Below are 19,548 nucleotides of genomic sequence, written 5' to 3'. Positions count from 1 at the left end.
CACTTGGAGTGCTAATAAACGGTAGGGAAAGTTGCAGTGTACTTAGGGCCACAGCCACAATGGCGGGGATGCTCAGAGCCTCTTGAGCAGAGTAAAGGAGGCACGGCACATCTGGGGTGTCTAAGCTGAAGGGGCATCACACAGGAGGCCATCACCTTGACCACATGCTGCTAAGGAAATAGCTAGTTAGTGGTTGGCAAGACTCAGATAAACTACTGTGGGGGCAGAGCAATAGTACAGTGGGTAGAGCACTTGCCTTGCACATGGCTTAACTGGGTTCAATTCCCGACACCCCATATGCCGCCCTCCCCCCCCCCCCCCAGTGATTCTTGAGCATAGAGCCAAGAATAAGCCTAGAGTACCACATGGTGTGATCCTTTCCCTCCTTCAAAACAAAAAACTAAAAATATGTGGACTCATCAGATTCTAAATTCTTATTTATCTCCCAAGCTCTTATCAGGATCTTGTCTTCAAAGATGCATATTGATCTTCGAAAAGCTGTTCTAACACTAAAGTGCCTTCCTTTGTGATTTTCCCCCCTCCTAGAGATCTCCTGAGAATAGGGGTCACCTTGGCGGGCCATCAGAAGAAGATTCTGAACAGCATTCATTCTATGAGGGTCCAAATGAGTCAGTCACCAACAGCAATGGCATGAGATCTCGCATCTTCTGAGAGGAGGAGAGGAAGGAAAAGGACCTGGCTCAAGAGAGGATCCAGAGAGGTTGACCATTGCGGGATGTTCTGGAGAGATGGGCTTCTCCACTGAAAATTGCGTTATCATCCACGAAGAACAAAACGGACCTGTTTCTGGTAGACACCCTTCATTTCTCAGTGAAAGAAGCATGTGGAGGATGCCTTGGGAAACCAAATATAGAATTATAAAAAAAAAAAACGGAAAGGTGATGTTCAACAGAAGTGAAGAGAAAATAGTGTGCGTCGGGGGGGACAGAGAGCAGGTAGCTTGCACCCGGAAGCCAGGTGGGTGAGGCCGTCTGCCCACAGGAAGAAAGGGAAGGAGGTCGAGGAAAGAAACAGAAGCACTTTTCCATTTCTTCCTCACCAATGACATTCTTTTCTTTTCTCCTTTCGTACTCCCCCCGCGTCCCGAGTCCTCTCCCTTCTCCCAAACACATGTCCCTTTGCTCATGACTCGTGTAGGGAAGTTTCTTCAAACAAACCCAGCTCCTGAGTCTCCAGATGTTGTTCTGTCAGTTGCCAAAGGACTTTGCTGACCACTGCATGGGGGATCCAACCAATTCAATTAATGTCTTCATATTGAAGAAGAGATGTACCTTCAATTGAAAACCTTGTTTTTCTTTTGTTTGCATTTTCTGCAAAAAGGAAAAAGACACCACAAATTGGAGAAAAAAAAAGAAAAAGAAAAAAACCTGTTTCCGTGTGCAAAAGCACGCTATGTATGTCTGTGTTCTAAAATGATTGTGCTTGTTCGTACCAGATGCAGACAAGAAAGAATCGGGAAGTCTTTGCCCCCCCCCACCAGGAAACCGAAATGTGGGGTGGGTTTGGCTTTCTGGGTGGCCCGCTGGCCAATTGGCCCCATGGAGAAAGGGTTGGGAGAAAGTTCAACTGAAAGGGGGCAACAATTCTCAAGAGCTTAAAAATTCAGACAGGAAACAGGTGAGTGGTTTGAATTGGATGCAGTGTGGGACACTCTAGAATGATACTGACGGGTGAATTATTCTTGTTAACGTCTGAAGAGAAGGAGAAGGACGGTGTTTCTGGAAAATGTTCTTCACATGCTTGGAATTTGCGATTCAAGAGGTGGCGAGGGAGAGTCCTCTGATCTTATCTGTGGACCGACTGTGGCTGTGTGGCACAAGGAATGCTTCAGATGTGTCTGTGTTTCTCTTTTTGTTCCTTCGTGTACCTCATTGTTCAATTCACTTTTGTAAATTCCGCTTAACATGGAAATATTTTTAATTTCTCCTTTTACCTTAATCTCCTTGCTAATTTTATCTGTCTAATTAAAATGAGCAGAAGCATGTCTGGGTTTACATAGAATGGCGTCAGAGTGTGTCTTCTGGCCCCCAGTGTTTGTCCTCAAATTATGGGAGAACATTAACTGTTGGGCTTCTTCCCCCTGGCAACATGTCCTATATCTCTGACCTCTGAGTAAAAGGTATCATAATCTCTCTCACTGACGTGATGCAAAGAGTGAACTCAATCACTCTGAGGCTCTAAATCCTTGAATGTGTGGCTTAAGAAGTCAATGACTAATAAACACAATCACTACTCAGATAGGATCAGCCCCAAACTCATTTTGCTCACTGCATTTGAGCTCACATTCAGGCCTGTTTTGTCAAAATTCCTAAAGATGGGCCTGTGGATGCAAAATTGGGTGGGAAGCAGCGGCTTGCCATTCTCTTTTGCTTTATTTAATATTTTCTTAAGGTGGGATTAGATACCCCTAGTCCTGGGGAACTTTGAGCTTGGGGCAGCCTTACCTTCTGAAGTCAGGAGCTAAGATACTCTAAAGCAGGATCCCCTTTCAAAGATGCTCATTGGCCAAGGCTAAAGACTGCACCATGGGAATCGCATCATAAAGCATCTTCCTAGTGCTTAACTCCTGAGGTATGGGAGAATGTGGACAGAATTCAGTTCATCAGTGTACATATGGGTATATAGGGCCCCAGTGCAACCACAGAGAGAAAGAAAGTTTCCACATTAATAGTTGAACAGTTCTACACACAATTTGATAATTACCCTAAAGAGCTCAATCCATGAAGAGTCTTAAAAGCCTAGGCAATCTGGTTAATATACCCTTAATTTTTCACAGGAATGAGTTTTAATTTTTTTACCAAATTCGCTGTGCATTTGGATTTCACGCTAGACCTCCACACCAATGCCAGCTTCTCTTTTGCTCACAAACAAGACAAAGTCAAGGTGAATTTTACGGCCTGTACTTTGATTTGGTTTCACCATAACATCCCACAAAGCAAAGGTGGGCAGGAACAGGAGGGAAAGGAAGACAGTGAAGGAGGGAAAGAGATGGTGGTGTGGATGGAGGGAAGGAGGTGTGAAGGAGAAAGGAATGTAGTAAGAGGGAGGAAGATAGGGAGGATGGAGGGAGAGGAAGGAGGAGGCATGGTTCTCAGTGGGGGAAGAGCAGACCCAAGCTCCTGACACCCTTTTATTCACAAGCCCTCTATAGCACTGTGGGACTACATCAACTTCTCTGAGCCTCAGTTTCCCTGTGCGTCTAATCAGAGAGCAACAGATGCCTATGATGAAGAGCAATGATCATGTGCTGGGAATGATGCAGAAAACCTTACACCTGTTAGCTCTTCCTCGTGGGGATCTTGTGAAGCGGAAGCAAATGCATTGCTGTTCTTGGTTTTTAGATGAAGAAACAGAGACAAAGACTTTCCTCTATAGAACACACAAAGGTAGGGTCAGGATTTTTCATTCCACACTTTCCCAGGGAGCTGCAGCGCTCTCACATGAGCATGCATCAGTATGCGCTGGAGGAAGTCTGCAGCGCGCTCCGGGGCTCCACCACCAGCTTTCTGGTTCAGTTGAGCTGAAGTGGAATCTGGGAATTGGCGTTTCTCAAAAGTTACCAGATGGCGTAACTCTTGCCTAAGGAATGGCACTTTGAGAACTGCTACATTCTACTGACCTGCCTTCCCGGAACTGGTGATAACAGAAGCAAAGACTTTGACTCAAAAGATGAGAGTCATTGAGCATTTGGAGCTTCCACCAAAAGGGGGACGGCCCCTCACTCTCTATCCTGCAGTGGAAGGAGAGGCTGGTCTGTTGTACACAGAGGGGTCGGTGCCTACCAGTACGTTGGCACCAAGGACTATACTCACACCTTCAGATGAAACTTGGGGTAGTGGGACCCCCTCTTTGGCATTTCAATTACAAATGTTGCTTCATCGTCTGCCTGGGACTGAGTCCAACTAAGATTCTGTCTAAAAAATACAACTTGGGTGAAGCCAGAGGACAGGTGGCTGTGCAGGGAAGCTCAGGGTAATGCTTAAAGATGGGCCTCCCTGTCACACCCATGGCCTCCACATCAGGTGGGTGGGGACCATGGGGCAGAGGGTGTTTCTGAATCATGAGGGTCTTGAAGGCTATGGTGGGAAAACATTTGGTATTGTGTCCACCTCCCTCTGCCCTTTCCCTACCCTCCTATAACACCTGAAGCTAGGAATGAAGGATAAAGAGCAATGTGCCCACAGAATGTGTGTTTATGTACCATCTAGAGACCGCAGAAGCTTAAAGATGTCAACTAGACACATCACTGTATCACTGTCATCCTGTTGCTCATCAATTGGCTTGCACAAGCACCAGCAACATCTCCATTGTGAGACTTGTTGTTACTCTTTTTGGCATATCGAATCCACCACAAATACCTTGCCAGGCTCTGCCATGCAGGCGAGATACTCTTGGTAGCTTGCTGGAGTCTCCTAGAGGGACGGAGGAATTGAACCAGGGTCAGCCGTGTGCAAGGCAAATGCCCTACCTACTGTGCTATACACTATAAAAATCACTACCCCAGGTCCCCACCACCTCTTCGATAAAGTTTTGTGCAGAGATAGCCTGTGGGATTCTCACTGAGATCTCCTAGCATACTACAAATCAAAGATTAGAAGTTATCCTTAATCGTGCACTGTGAAAAGAATGGGAGGCAGTTGATGATTGAAGATACGGTGTGGGGTAGAGGCAGCTGGAATGAACCAGGATGCAGAAGGGTGAGATGCACAGAGCAAACATTATAAGTGCCTCAGCCTCTCTTCAGTGAGACACGCTTCCAACCCAAAGCACACAGTCCTGGCAGAGCCTGTCTCCTGCAGTGTCCACGCGCCCACAGGGGGACACAGGGGGACCTTGTGGGTGTGCGCAGCTGTGGCCTTCGCTGGGGAGCCCGGGCAGGGCCTGGGGTCACAGACAAGGGCTGGGGAGGCCCCATGTCCCCCTTATTTATTTGTGGAGTTTGTGCTGTTGTTTTCTTGCATTAGGGGTCAAATCTATAAAGCGGTGTCAACCTGAAAAAAACAAACAAACAAGTGCAGCAGCCTCAAAGCTACTGTATTCTGAGATGGCTTCTGTGGACTAACCTAGGAACCTCACACTCGTGTCAAAAATAACATGATGCTGGCATCAGCTGGCCAAAGAACATGAATCAGTTCTTGGAATGTGAAGCAATAGAGAAGCTCAGGATTTTTGAGATGCTCTGCAGCCAATAGCCTCCGCCCAGTATCATGTGCCTCCAGAGAAATTCCAAGGACACCCAACATTGACCTATCAAACCACCAGAGTGTACTCTGTACTCCCTGGAAGTGAGAGTGATTTTCCAGGGGGCTCAGAGATTTCCTTTTGTCCAAAGGAAAAAGGGATGGTGGCTGGGGGCCAGACCGGGAGGGGGCATGGGCTTGCACTAGAAGCCATTCTGAAGACAAATGGTGGGTTGTGGTCACGTGAAAAAGGCTCCCCAGCTAGCTTGGCCATTTCCCAAGGAGAGCAGGTACACCGGTCGGAAGACATCCCGGACTCTCTCAGAGTTCCAGCCAGGCAGGAGGCAGGTGAGATCATGCCTTATGCGGACCTTGTTATGCGTGTGTGGATTGACTAACCCCAAGGCAGAGACAAAGGAGTCCTGCCCTCAGAGTCCTGAGAGGAAAGGTAAGTCTACCACTGCTTACTAACCCTAACCAAACCCTGGCCTCATCCTGTTCCCACAGGCCATGGTTGGGTTTCTGTTGTCGGGAACTCTCAGTCAGAACTTTACATGCATCCCCCATCCCATTCCTCACTGCACCTGTACCCTCTGTGCAGCCCAGGGCAAGGAAGCGCTCAGGCCATATTTGGTGATTTGAATAAGTTCGAGATGAGAAAGTTGAACGTGTCAGATCTCACCTCTAGAAGTCTCTGACCTCACACAGCAAGCTTTTAAAGAAATTAATCCCTAGGTATTCAGTGGGAAGCTTTCTCACTTACTCTTAACTACTATCAATTGTAGGCTATTCTAATTTTAGGTTTGTGAAGTTTAACACACTCCTTTTCAACCCTGTCTGACTCTTTCATACAATGTCACAGTCTTCCCCTGAGCACCTGGAGAAGGCGGCATCCTGCTGAGTGTCAGTCACGGCAAAGTTCCCAGAAGCAGAAATAAAAGTGGCTGCATCCCTGAAACAGAAGCAAATCTGGGCCAGGGGGTGAGGGGAGGGTAGTACTGGCCCGTTCTACTGAGAACAGAGCCAGGATGCTGTCCTGTGAGGGAAAAGCCTGGCTGGGCTCATGTCCTCTAGAAGTGAAACTTCTCTCTCTCTCTCTCTCTCTCTCTCTCTCTCTCTCTCTCTCTCTCTTCTCTCTCTCTCTCTCTCTCGCGCGCGCGTGTGTGTGTGTGTATACATACATGTAATATACCTGTAATATGATGTACATACATACGTGTGTTGCCAATGCCTCTACACTACACTTTCTTCCAATAGCACTTTACTGTTCTCAAACCAGCCCTCACACTAAGTCTTACGCAGTCATCCTGTCATTCAATGGGAGAAAAAAGTAAAAATGAAACAAAATTTTGGACAAATGAACCAGCCTTTTCTACTTAGGTGCAGAGCCCATGCATTTCTGTTCCCCTAGAAGGGCGAGAATTTCTTCCTCCCTAAAGACTTTCCTTTCACTTCTATCAGGTCATATTTACATGTACACTAGGAACTTCTGGAGCTCTGGAAACAGCTTTCTAGCTATGAAGATAGTGACAAGATGCAGCTACAATCTTTATGACAGAGGTCGGTGTTGTAAATCACTTCAACGAGGAATAAAATGGAGTGAGGGACCCCGGAGAAAGACACCACTATTGGCTAAGTGGATCCAAGAAGGCATCTCTGGGTGGGTCAGTGCTGGGGGATCGGGCAGGGGGGTCTTCCCTAAACTGGAGCCAGAGGAGGAAAGGACCTGTCACAGGATGGATGATGGCAGGGTTTGTGCTAGTGGCGGCACTAGCATTGAAGCCAGGAGTGTGGGTCAATGTAGGTCCTATTTGTGGATCACAGGCAATGCTAGAAAGGGAAATGATGTATGTGGGCACCTGGGAAGTGGGGCAGAGGCTGAACCAAGAAGAATCTTCTCTGCATCAGGACTCCGAGTACTGTTCTGGATGCAATTGGTATGAAGTGGGTGGAGAGTCTAGTTTTCATCCGCTCACTCTGACCAGAAAATCGAAAAGGTGAGGGACCAGACTGACTTCTGGGAACTAGTTTGGAAGCTGGGGCAATGGTAGAGGCCAAAAGAATGATGGGATGGGGACAGGGCAGGTGGGGGAGGTGTCTTCATCCAAAATAGTGAAGGAGAGAAGCAGGAGGAGTGTGGGCTGTCAGGGGCATGGTGGAGGAGTTTGGATAGCTGAGTGAATTTGGTGTCATTCACTGAGGGATGCAAAAAAAAAAAAAAGGGCAGAGATTGGGGATCACAATGGTCTCAGTTGTCCATAGACTATTGTATATGCAGGTCTTATGATTCAGTAAGGAAATCTGGGATGATGATATGGATATGGGAACCCTTCTTTTTCTAGAGGGTAACAGAAGCCAGGAGAGTGGAGGAATTATCAATATAATAATGTGAGTTTGGAGAGAGAGAAGTGAGAAGTCCACAAGCTATCCCAAGAGTCATCTCTGTGTCAGTGATGGAGGGGTGGGGGAGTGCACAGAATCTTGGGATATGAGGCTTGTTCAAGAAATCAGGGAAAATGTGCTGATCTGGATCCAAAGGAAAATATTTTATGAGAAGAAACAGGCCCAGAATCCAGTGCTGACAAGCCAGAAAGGATGAGAAAAATGCCTTGAGTTCAGTCCCAGGAGGCCATGGGGGACCTTGGTGACAGTCAACTGCAGTTGAGAAGCATTAGCTAGACTGAGGAAAGACACCATCACATTTTTTATTAGGAAGGGAAAATAAATTAAGGATGCGGGGATACTGGGATTGGCCATGGATTTTTTTTTTTTTAATGAGAAAGACTCGAGAAATTTAAAGTCTAGAGAAACGGATTACCTGGAGAAAGAAAAGTGGAGGGGGAGGATCTTTGCATCGATTTTCCTAGAGAAGGAAAGGACGGGACTGAAGGGGCATGCAGGCATGGACAAAGCCGTTCTTGGAGGCGGAAGGCAGACAATGAGAAATGATGTATTCAAACAGAGCTGGGCCCACTTTCCAGCATCTGCACTGCTTAGTTCCCCAGCTGTGCTCGCAGAGCATAGCCATAAGGGAACGTAAGGGGCCCTTGCTGAAGGGGGTACATGGACATGGAGAAAGTCAGCTAAGAAAACATGTGGTACAGCCCAGACCCTCTTCTGCTTAGAATCTGTGGGTGCCCATCCCCACAGGACAGTGCCCAAGCCCTGATCAGGAAAGGGATACTCATGGCCCCCTTTGTGGCCAAGTGCCTTAGCTGCCATCAACCCCTGCCTTCCCTCTAGCAGGGCCCAGGCATGTCAATTACTGATGCAACTGATATTTTTTCACACACTTCAAAAATAAATTAGCCATTAAGGGCCAGAGACATCCCCTGCAGTTCATTCCAGGTCATGTGGAAGAGACAGAATTTGAACCTGCTTTGCCGGAAGTGTGTCTGCATCTCCAAGCATACGGCCACTGGGAACTAGGGATTCTTTGGGAATTCCTGTGATCATCTCTGTCCTGTCAGATGGCAAGATAAGTTCCACACACCCTTAGGCTTTGTAAAATGGGGAGAATCATCGCTTCGTGCAGTTTTTGCAAAGATGAAGAGGCGTGGAGCAGTCAATTCCCACTGCTTTGGGAGATTCGGGAATGGTGGCTGGTCTCCATGGGTTTGTTTAACTTCAAGAGATTCAGTAATGTGACCTAAAAATAGAAAGCAAGCATGGCCTGAGGTTTGTTGTGAAAGTCTTCTTGCTTTCTGATAAAGGTTACTTCTTAACTTCTGTGGGCTTGGGGGTTTGTGAACTTCACAGCTGCATGTATCTGTCATCTCCATCACTTATGCCCTTCACCTTGTATGTTTGCACACATCTGAAGACTACTTTGTCTTGGCCCTGGAGGATTCTGAGACCACTTGTCAAAGTGGCTGGATTCTAGAAACTTCTGTATATTGATTTGGCACATTGCTAGCTCATTCTCACTGGTCCTGGGAGTTCCCAGTCCTTTCTGGTAATAGCCCTGACTTATTATTTGAATTAAAGCCCAAGTTCTGAGTTTATCAGTCCATATGAAAATCTCCCTTTATCTACTCTTTGGAGAATTTCTTATGACAAAATAGAATCCATCTTCAAGCGCCAACCTTCTGAGCTTCCAACAGTATTTCATGCAGGGACCAGAAGCGTTTCAGGGCATATGTCTCCAAATTCTTTAAAAATCATAGCAGTTTTACATACATTCGTCTTAATGTTTCTTTGAGAAAATGTATCTAGCACTTAAGATATATCCTTATAGGCCTTATAACTTCTAAATTAATATACTAAGTGAAATAACATCTTGATTTTATAAAAACCTAGTAACTAAATGACAGTACACTTAATAGGTGGATATGGCAAAAAAAATCATGAAGGAAGGACTTGAAAAATGGAAGTTTGGAAACCTCTGGATCTTTCTCATTTCTCTGCATTTTTTTTTAGCACACACACACCCCACATCTTCCCTCTTTACCCACTGTCCCTGATTCTGCTTCCCACTTGTCCTAGAGTTTCACCACTTCCTTTCATCTGGCTGCCTCTAGATCATCTCTTAAGCTTCCCTTGAAGTCCTCCTGAGTCCTTCCTCCTGGCCAACTGTGCAGGGAGAGGTGCGTAAGTCCTCTCCTCCCAGCCCTAAAGAGCCCTGTGCATCGCCACGGTCTTGACTCTCTACCATAATGATCTCTGAAACCTTTGTAATCCCCACACCCCAAGATTTCACGCTCAGTCAAGCTGTGGGCTGTGCCTTACTTGTGGCTGAATTGGCAGGCACGGGGCACAGTCATTAATAGCACATGTGTAGACTCAACGAACTGATAATTCAGTCCATGCCTCTGCCATCAGTTGCCTTAAAACCAAAGAAGTTGACAATGCTCCTTGATTCATGGCTGGATGACAATGATCCTTCTTGAAATGACTTTGCTCCAGGCCTATTGTTGAGTCAGGTTCACCACAATTCCAGAGGACCACGTTTGAATCATACTGTCCTCTTCACGTGGCTTTATGTGTTTTCACCAAAAGAGAAGGCAGCAGCTGAGCAGGGCACCTGGCGATGGGTCTCCCCGTGGAACTGAGCAGATGGCACTGGGCCTATGGCCACACAGCCCAGTGGGGGAAGACTCCTGTGCCTACTGGTGACCTCCCGCCTTCCTCACAATCAGATGGTTTCCAAATGCAAAGTGCCTGCTGCAACTTTGAAAAACATTCTCTCTGACATCCAATTTAACAATTAACCATTTTTTTTTATTGTTTTCTCTCATCATGGGGCTCAGCTCCTGCTGGGATGTTTCACAGGGAGGGCAGTTTGCCAAGCATTAACTTGTCTAGCCCAGGGGGCATAACTGTACAGCTGATTTCATTTGAGTGAACATCATTCCTTTAGTCTTATTTGCAAACTGTCATATGGCGCTGAGAGTTGGTTAACTCTTTGTGGTTCTGAGTCCTGGGCTTAGTCACAGAACAAGAAAGTTGAGCGGCTCACCTAGAAGCTCCAGAGGATGACACAGCTTTTCTGCAAGGGGCCAGAATAGGATCAGCGTAGACTTGTAATTATAAGGTTTCTGTTATAACTACTCAACTTTGCCATTGCTGGGTGAAAGCAGACATGGATGATCTTTCAATAAATGAATGTGGTTGTGTTCCAATAAAACTTTATTTGTAAAAATCTGTATGTCCTAGGTTTAGTGTGCCAAGTCTGGTCTAATTAGTGGTTAAGAGCCCTGGATTCAGGCCAGCCTGACTGCATGCAGTGCATTAGATGAGTCATGGCTGGAGTCAGGGAAGCAGTGATGAAGTCAGCAATACAAAACATTTACAAATGCCTCGCCAAGTCAATGCCCATCTGGAGACTGTCTAATGAGCATTGTCATCCTTACCAGTGGTCTTGCCATTCTTGAAAACCATTTCAGGAATATCTTATTTTCCTGTAACCTTGCTACCCTCCATGTTATAGAAAGGCGGGTGGGAGGAAAAAAGCATGTCCTCCAAGTACATCTGTGAGTGGCAGAGAGAAGTTGGATCAGTGTTCAGAGGACAGTACCCTGGATTCATGGATCCAGAAGGGGAAGAGCTGGCCATGAGGAATTTTGGGGCTGTGTCTGATGATGGCCAAAGACAAGGTCTTCTCCTGGAGATCAAGGAATTCAAGGGAAGAGAAGCCAAATACGCAGGTCCCTCAGGAGGAGAGGCTTGAGGAGAGCCTGAGAGGGAAAACACTCATTCATGCATGCAAGCATTCATTCATTCACACACCCTTACCTAATCTATTCCAGTATCAGCACAGCCTTCACATTCATTGCACTCACCCTCTAATTGGGAAAGAAACAGCTGATGTGAGCAGTCTGCCTTGAGGCAGGCAGGGGTGCAGAGGGAGAGCCAAGAAGACCAACCAGTAGGAGTCTGGCCTCCTGCCTGAGAGAGGTGGCAGGGGACAGCGGCCCTTCCTACAGCTCTTGGGTGTCCTGTGCACACAGGGAGCCACCACTTCAGAGAGGATGATGAGAGACTCAGTCCCAGTCCCACCCCCCCCACCCCCCGTCACATCAGACCTTCATCTTCATATTGATGGACACTGCAGGGAGGACCCCGAGGCAGGCTGCCTCACTCCCAGTCCTCAGAGCACCTGACTCACCTCTGCGATGACGCTCTCAACCCCATTCCTGTTTTACTCTCCCAGTTTTACCCCAAGATGTGACGATTATCGCACTCCCATGCCATAGGAGGCCGCCCCTATGCCAGCCTGCAATGAGGAGTGGGTATAATTGGCAGCCTCATGCCTGTCATTAGAAGACAGAACAGTGAGAGAAGATGGGTTAAATAAAGCAGAAATGAATGTATATACATACACATATGTATATATATAAAATAAGGGAAAATTCATGGGGGTAAAAAAACTAAGTAAAGCCAGAGGGCACTCCTGTGTTTTTTATACCACGTTTCTGGTTTCAAGGAGGAATCACCAGGGGTCCCCCAGAGGTTGGCGATTGCACCACTCAGGGTGAGGTTGGAGGGGGCCCTGGGTGGTCTCTGTGTACTGGTGCATTTCTGCGGGCCTCACGGGGTGCCTCGCAGCCCTGTTTTCTGGCCGGGTCAGCACCCCCTGGCGGGGCTGCTCTCTACACCCCCTTCCTCCTAACACATCGCCTGTCACTGCGTATTGATCGCTGCTGCTTGGTGTTTAGCGCCCTTGCACACCTCTCCCTCGCTTCCTCTCCTTTGCTCTGTAAAACCCCTTTCACTTGTCAGTTTCACTTCTTATTTCTATGGCAACCACAGCCCCCAGCCTCACTGCCTCCCCCAACACACACACACACACACACACACACACACACACACACACACACACACACACACACTCTTTCCTCCCCACCCCTTCTTCCTTTTTCAAGTACTATCTGCCAGGAAGCTGCTGACAGGCGGCTCTTCTAGTAATTTCCCTCATAAAACCAACAGCTGAGGAGAGGGAGCTGAGAGGCAGGCTGTGTGCTGGGGCCAGCGAGAGAGGGGAGCCACAGGGGGTCCACAGACCCTGGGGTGGGGGTGGGGGTCCAAGCAGCAAGGCAATAGCAGACCACGTCAGACCTGCCAAGCCTGCAAGGCTGGTGGGGTAGAGGCCCAGCCCCAGGGCCAGGGACATGAGCCAAGAGCCTCTGCTGGCCCCAGTGTGCTTGTCTGGCTGTGACGATCCAGACTCAGGATCCAGACTCAGGGAGCCAGGCACAGCCAGCAGCCCACATGGGAAATCACCCCAAATATCCTCATTACCCAGCAAGGCGCCCAGACCCACTGACCTTTAACTGCCAGACTGCCACGTCACTGCCAGATCACCAATTCCAAGGGCATTGTGAGTCACATCTTCTGTGTGTACAGAAGGCCACAAGGCAGGGGATGGGGCAGGGCAGGAGGGAAAGGAGGTGCCCCAGCTTCCACTAGGAGGAGAGTCAATATTAATAACTTTAGTACAAGCCCCCCTTAAATACATATATATATACATATATATATGTGTAAAAGAAATATGTTTTGGGCCGCTAATGACCTTCAGATTAGCAGCGTTTTTCAGAAAGCACTTATGTATTTTTAATTCGAACGTAGCTGAGTGTCACTTGCGGTGGCAATGAAAGCAGCAGGCCAGCTGGGTAGTTTTAAATAAGAGGAAACCCGGATCATTATTTTTGAAACTGTCAGCTTTTACGCCTTTTAATGGATTCACTTGCTCTCATCTCTCCCCTCACTTCTGTGGTCTTTGAAGATGCCCAGGCATTCTCTGTGGGAGAGAGACGCAGAAGCACCAGGCCTGCCATCTGGCCGGCCCTGCTCGTCCCCACCTGCCTCCTGGGCCAGGCACTGGGAGGAAGGCCCGAACACAAAGGTTGTCCTGAGAGTTTGGGTTGAACAGAGGGGATTTATAGCTGGCAGTGCCTGCTGCTTCTCCAGCCTGCTCCTGAGACTATTACTAAGCAGAGGAAACCGGGACACAGAGATGAGACCAAGAGAGAAGATACAGCAGTGAAAGGAGAGCAGAGTGTGAGTGAGGAGCAGGGTTGAACCAGCCAGGACATGGTTCAGCTTGAGTATGACCCCTGGCTGACCACCACAATCCTGGGAATCTTCTAGAATGTAGGTTTTAAGGCGGCAGCCTGCCTCTGGCTCAGTCTCTGAATCACTGAGAGGCATATCAGTTGCGTATACGGTGATATGTCTTTCAAGAGACATAGGCTCACAAAGTAGGTATGGAGGCCACTGACACAGAAGGAGGAAGTGATAGAGATAAAGAGTAGAAGGAGCTATTGAGAGGGAAATTGGGACCCCAGGCTACTGTCTGTTCTATGATCATTGCAGGGTGTCTTCACTCAGTTCCAACCTTGCCCTTGGGACTTTTTGGTACTTGTAAGAATGTGAGTAAGGAAATCTTGCAGCCACCATGGTAGACTCTATCTTTTTTTTTGCTTTTTGGGTCACACCCGACAATGCACAGGGGTTACTCCTGGCTCTGCACTCAAGGAATCACTCCTGGTGGTGCTCAGGGGACCATATGGGATGCTGGGATTCAAACCCGGGTTGGCCGGTTGCAAGGCAAATGCCCTACCGCTGTGCTATCACTCCAGCCCCAACCATGGTAGACTTTCATCAGCACCCACGGGGACACCAAGGAAAGGTGGGCATTAATTTTAAGCTTGGCCTTAAAAAATGTAGGCGTGTCCCTCTTTTGCTCATGTGGACACCAGTACACAGAGGGCACACCACTTTCATTTTCAGCAGCCATTCAGATAAGTCTCCAGAATTTAGATAAAAGTTAAGCTTTTTCATATTTCAGGCATAAAGAGTGAGGAAGATCTGGGTGCTCAAAGCGTAACTGACCCTATACGTAAGGTTAACATGTTGATGCCATCTTCAAATCCCAACCATAAAGTCATTTCCATGCAGAGGTGATTCAGCCTGGAATTCAAAAGCCAGTCTCCCAGGATGACTAGGAATGAGGGTCTCTCTTGATGGGATACCCCAACTGCACAGACTTTAGCCTCGTGTCTGCCTTCTCCAAAGACAGACTTTGTCATTCTAGCATCATGAAAACATCATTGGTAAGCTCTCAGGTCTATTCTGATTTCAGTAATGCTACTTATAACTGCTCATTCAACAAATGTTTACTTAGTAGGATGTTAAGCCACCTGGAGACAAGCACTACTTCCAAGTGCTTAGGATCCATCAATAAATAAAACGCAGAAAGATCTGGGTCTTCAATAGATCTAGCAAGAGGAGATAGACAAATAACAATAAACATAAACTTAAACTATTGAAACTTCTTGAAGGTGAAAGTGCTATGGGGGAAAAGGAGTGTGGAGTTCAGCAGAAGAGTAGTTTGCAATTTTAATTAAGTTGATCAGGAGAAAATTCATTGAGAAGGGAGGCTTGGAGCAGCTATTGGAAAGGGTTGGTTGGGGAGTAGGACAGAATGGAAGAGAGCAGGTGAAAGCCCTTGAAAGTCTGTCCAGGTGTGAAAAAAACCAGTTTGGTGGGGGTGGCAGGCCAGAGACAGGATGTAAGTGGTAGAGCACAGGACTTGTCTATGTGTGCTTCTGGGGTCACTCTCTGGCACCACCGTGGTCCCTTGAGCACTGTTCCATAACAGTAAAAACAAACAGCCACTTATTTTCAAGGAACGAGTAGACTTTCCAAATCCCGTCTCATTTAGACTTCACTCTACTCTCCTATTCCAGACGCTTTTCTCCTTTCACTGTTGTGAAAACTAAGGCTTAGAAAACCACATTTCAGAGTACTACCAACCCAGTAGGATCACAATAAATCTGATGTGGGAAAGTTGTATAGAAGACCACCAAGCTTAATCAGTGAAAACAATAACACAGAAGGCTCAATTAGCACCAACCAACCAGTAAATCCTCAAACAATGACTTTAGTAAGACCATTTTGAGATATAAAAGTTATCACAAATTTACTGTTAATGATTTAAGTTCTTCTAATTCCAATTGTCTGTGTGTCGTAAGAAACAATAGGAAGCAGTTTTGTGCCTGCTAAGGGAGTAGGCTGGAGTGGTGGGTGGGAAACTGATGGAGGGACGGTCACACTGGTACTGGGATTGCTGTTGGAACATTTAATCCCTGAAACAACTGTATTATGAAAAACTTGGTAATCATGTTGTTATAATAAAGTTTTTTTTAAAGAGAAAGCTGCATAGTTTGGTTAATGCTGTCCAGATAGTGTGGGTTGTAGAGCTGGGATTCCAATCTTAACCAGACTGATCCTAAACCACATTTTGTTTTCTAAGACTTACTTTGCCTTCGAGTGTGCAAAGATAGATGTGGAGATGCTGCCTTCAAAGGTCATAGAGTCTAGGATGAAGACTCAGGGAGTTATGACAGCTAATAGGCACAGACTGCAGAGTAAACCCACATCAACCAATTATGGCCCAGCCTCCAAATAAGGTACATGCCACACTGCCAAAGGGAATGGTCTCACTAGGGAGGATAATGGTCATTGCAAGAAAAAGATGTCAATCATAGTTAATAGCAAAGAGACAGGAGAAGGCAGTCTTCCTAGTAATGTCATATCTTCTAGACCAAATTAATGAAATCACGGTATTCTACCAGAGTTGCTGATCCATGAGGAGCTGAGGCAAGCTAAGTACCCTCAGCACAGCAAAGTTAATATGTGCGGATAAACACGATGGAGTGTTTGTGTCTCAGAATGCATATTTTTTACATAGGATTTAAGATCATAGGGAAGAGTGGGCAAAGCAACAATAAAAGAACTAGGATGTGCATATGATATTACCTATAATACAGGAATATATAGAACCAAATTACATGAATTCATCACAATAAAATGGTTGCCTATGGTTGGACTCATGGGGAAAATAATCTTGTTTTCTGCTTTAAAATTAGATTCATATATGTGTGTTGTTTCTGGACACTGCAATGCTTCATTAGTCTGCCAACTCTTATTCCAAGACAGCACTATCTTAATTATCACAGCCTCATTGCACATTTTAATGTTGTAGAACATGAGTCATCTATCCTTATTCACTTTCATAATTCTCATAACTATTTTCACCTGTATATTTTTCTAGTTGAATTATGAGATAATTTTGTAAAGTTACAAAACCCAGCATTTGCACTGGTATGAATCTAGGTAATTTAAATATTAAATTAATGTAAAAAAACAAGATTTTTACCAGATACAGCTTTTCACTTACAAATATGACACTTCTCTCCATTTCATCAAAAGCTCTTTTAACATTCCCAGCAAAGTTTCATACTTTTCTTATATATGCTATAATTTCTTGCTAGTAATTTCCTATAATTAATGTTTTGCTATAGTCATAGGAATTCTTTCCACTACATTTTCTAATTTGTCATGTATATTTTTAATTACCCAACATGTTGATAATTCATATTGCCATTAATGCTTTTAGTGGAATTAATTATTTTTTCATATTTATTCAGGCTCCTAATAATACAGTCTATAATTGAGAGTGTTAATTACAAGTTGCCATTATTTTTCACTTATTTTTTCCTATGTTATTGCATTGTCTAGAACCTCTAGAAAATATTTAATAATATAAAACACACTGCAGGGTTTATTTTCAGTTTGTTTGTGAATCTGGCATGTTATAATTTTATTTGAAATTCTTGCTTCTGTATTAATGCAATTAGTGTGCAGTTTTCTTATTTGTGTACTAGTGATAACTTTTTCAGTATTTTCTAAACAAAGATCCTATGTGTATGCTTTAATAGTAATGCTTTTAACTAAAAGTACTTTTATAAAATAATGGAATGGGAGGTGAAGCTTTCATTTTGACTTGTAAACCCAAGATTCTATTGGGACAATGTTGTTGATCACTGTCACTGTCATCCTGTTGCTCATTGATTTGCTCGAGCGGGCACCAGTAACATCTCCCTTGTGAGATTTGTTGTTACTGTTTTTGGCATATCGAATACACCAATGGGTAGCTTCCCAGGCTTTGCCATGTGGGCAAGATACTCTTGGTAGCTTGCTGGGCTCTCTGAGAGGGGCGGAGGAATTGAACCCAGGTGGGCCGCATGCAAGGCAAATGCCCTACCTGCTGCCCAGAATGTTGTTGATACTCAAATATAATCTTTCTATGATCCTGTGGAAAATGAGCTCCTCAGATACACCCCTTTTGGAAAGTCTCAGACTTGTTGGGGATTTCCCAAGCTGTCAATCATTGCTAAAGAATCACCAGGACTATAGGGACTAGACACTCACTTTCAACAAGACAGCAGATACTTGAGCACGGTAAATTGACCCATGCAGTTTCAAGAAATTTTACTGCAAGAACATGGTTTGGATTTTTCCTGAGTTTATCAGTCACCCATTTGGGAGTGGTTATTCACACCCAGTCAGAGTCAGGGAGATCCCGAGATTCTGACATACCGATCAACGATCAACAGGACATCATTTATTTAGGGAAGGCTTTGTACATCGTGAAGGAGAGACGCTCATACTATAAACCAACCCATTGTTTAGTTTAACCATTGTTTAATCACCAGTGGCTTATGTGCCTCTTTGAAAAAATGCGTAGGTATTCAGTTAGCTCTTCTCTTCTAGTGAAAAGATTCTTCTCTGTGTTCTATGAGCATTCATAATCTAGGCATGTAAGATATTTCTATAAATTATAAATTCATCAACGGAAACCACAATAATACATCTAATTAGCTCAAAGGATCCTGCCCACAAGATGATTTTAACTTTCTTGTCCAATTTTGCCCAAACCACTATAGCTGAATGTAGGCAAAATATTTGATAGTGACTTGGGTCTCTATGTCCACTAGAAACATAAAGGAACTAGTTGGACTTTCCCCACAAAGTTCCCTAGTATTTGTTCATTATACAGATACACATTTACTTTAGTACATTTTTTACAGATATACAAGGGGCAGAAAGCTTTATTTCTATTATATAACTACTACAAAACGTGTGCATCATATACTGTACTTTTCTTTACTACATACACAAGGGCAAGGAGGTCATCCACTGCTGTGCTTAAATGTATTTCTCTTAAAAATAAGTTACTTCAAGTTAGAGGAGGATAAGGAATCACAGGTATTGGAGAGAGTGACTCCAAACCAGTAAGCTAGAAACCTTGACTTTCCATTTTCAGTTGTGCAGCAGCTTATCACAGCTGAGCCAATGATCTTCTACTGTTTTGAGCCCTCCCAATATGCTAGTGAATGGTGAAGCCTTCAAGGCTGACACCTTCTATTTCATCCTTAGGAACCCCTGTACCCAGAAGCCACAGACACATTGATTTTCAGCAGAGGCCAGGGGGTTTGTGCCCTCTGGCTGGCTTGGGTTGACTTTTATACTGGTAACCTTCTCTAAGGAGTCTACATTAATCTGGGGCATCATTTCCCATTACTCAGATAACACCTCCTAAGTTCAAATTCGATTTCCACATAAGGATTAGGGGAATTTTCCAGGGTGGCAGGGCTGACAGCAAACATTTATCTAGATTTCCTTGGTCCAGTTTCTCATACAGCAGTGGGTCACTTTCATCATTATTGTAAACCCAATCCAGGGCAGTAAGACCCTGTATGCTATTAAATGCCCTATTTATGGTCTTTCAGAGAAGTCTGTCTCTTTTAGGGAAACCATCCTTACATAGTCAGTGCCGCTGCAAAATACTCTGAGCTTTTTACTCTCATTTCCTAATGGCTCTCTAGTTGCCATGACAGGCTGCAGTGGGACTGAGCCAATAGATGATGCAGATGTTTCTTCTTTCTGAAGAATCATTATGCATCCTACCACCTTCATCTCATAATAAAACAGCCAGAGATCTATAGATCTCCTGGTTTCTGCACATAGTGGTCACAAACTTTCCTCCTTTCATGTATAG

General features: G+C 45.3%; 1 protein-coding gene across 2 annotated transcripts in view; it reads left to right on the top strand.

The window, feature by feature from the left end:
* The window catches only part of EPHB1 (EPH receptor B1), a 390,176-nt gene extending 388,171 nt beyond the window's left edge, over positions 1-2,005 (top strand). For both annotated transcript variants that reach the window (XM_055127967.1, XM_055127966.1), the window contains one exon: positions 547-2,005. In XM_055127967.1, coding sequence (XP_054983942.1) covers positions 547-655 — 109 coding nt within the window. In that variant the 3' untranslated portion in view covers positions 656-2,005. The remainder of the gene's footprint in view (positions 1-546) is intronic.
* Positions 2,006-19,548: the final 17,543 nt, after the last annotated feature.

This window comes from Sorex araneus, chromosome 2, assembly GCF_027595985.1.
Source record: "Sorex araneus isolate mSorAra2 chromosome 2, mSorAra2.pri, whole genome shotgun sequence".
In the NCBI taxonomy this organism is placed as follows: Eukaryota; Metazoa; Chordata; class Mammalia; order Eulipotyphla; family Soricidae; genus Sorex; species Sorex araneus.
Note: the sequence above shows the minus strand (reverse complement) of the source record. Positions and strands in the feature narration are given on the sequence as shown.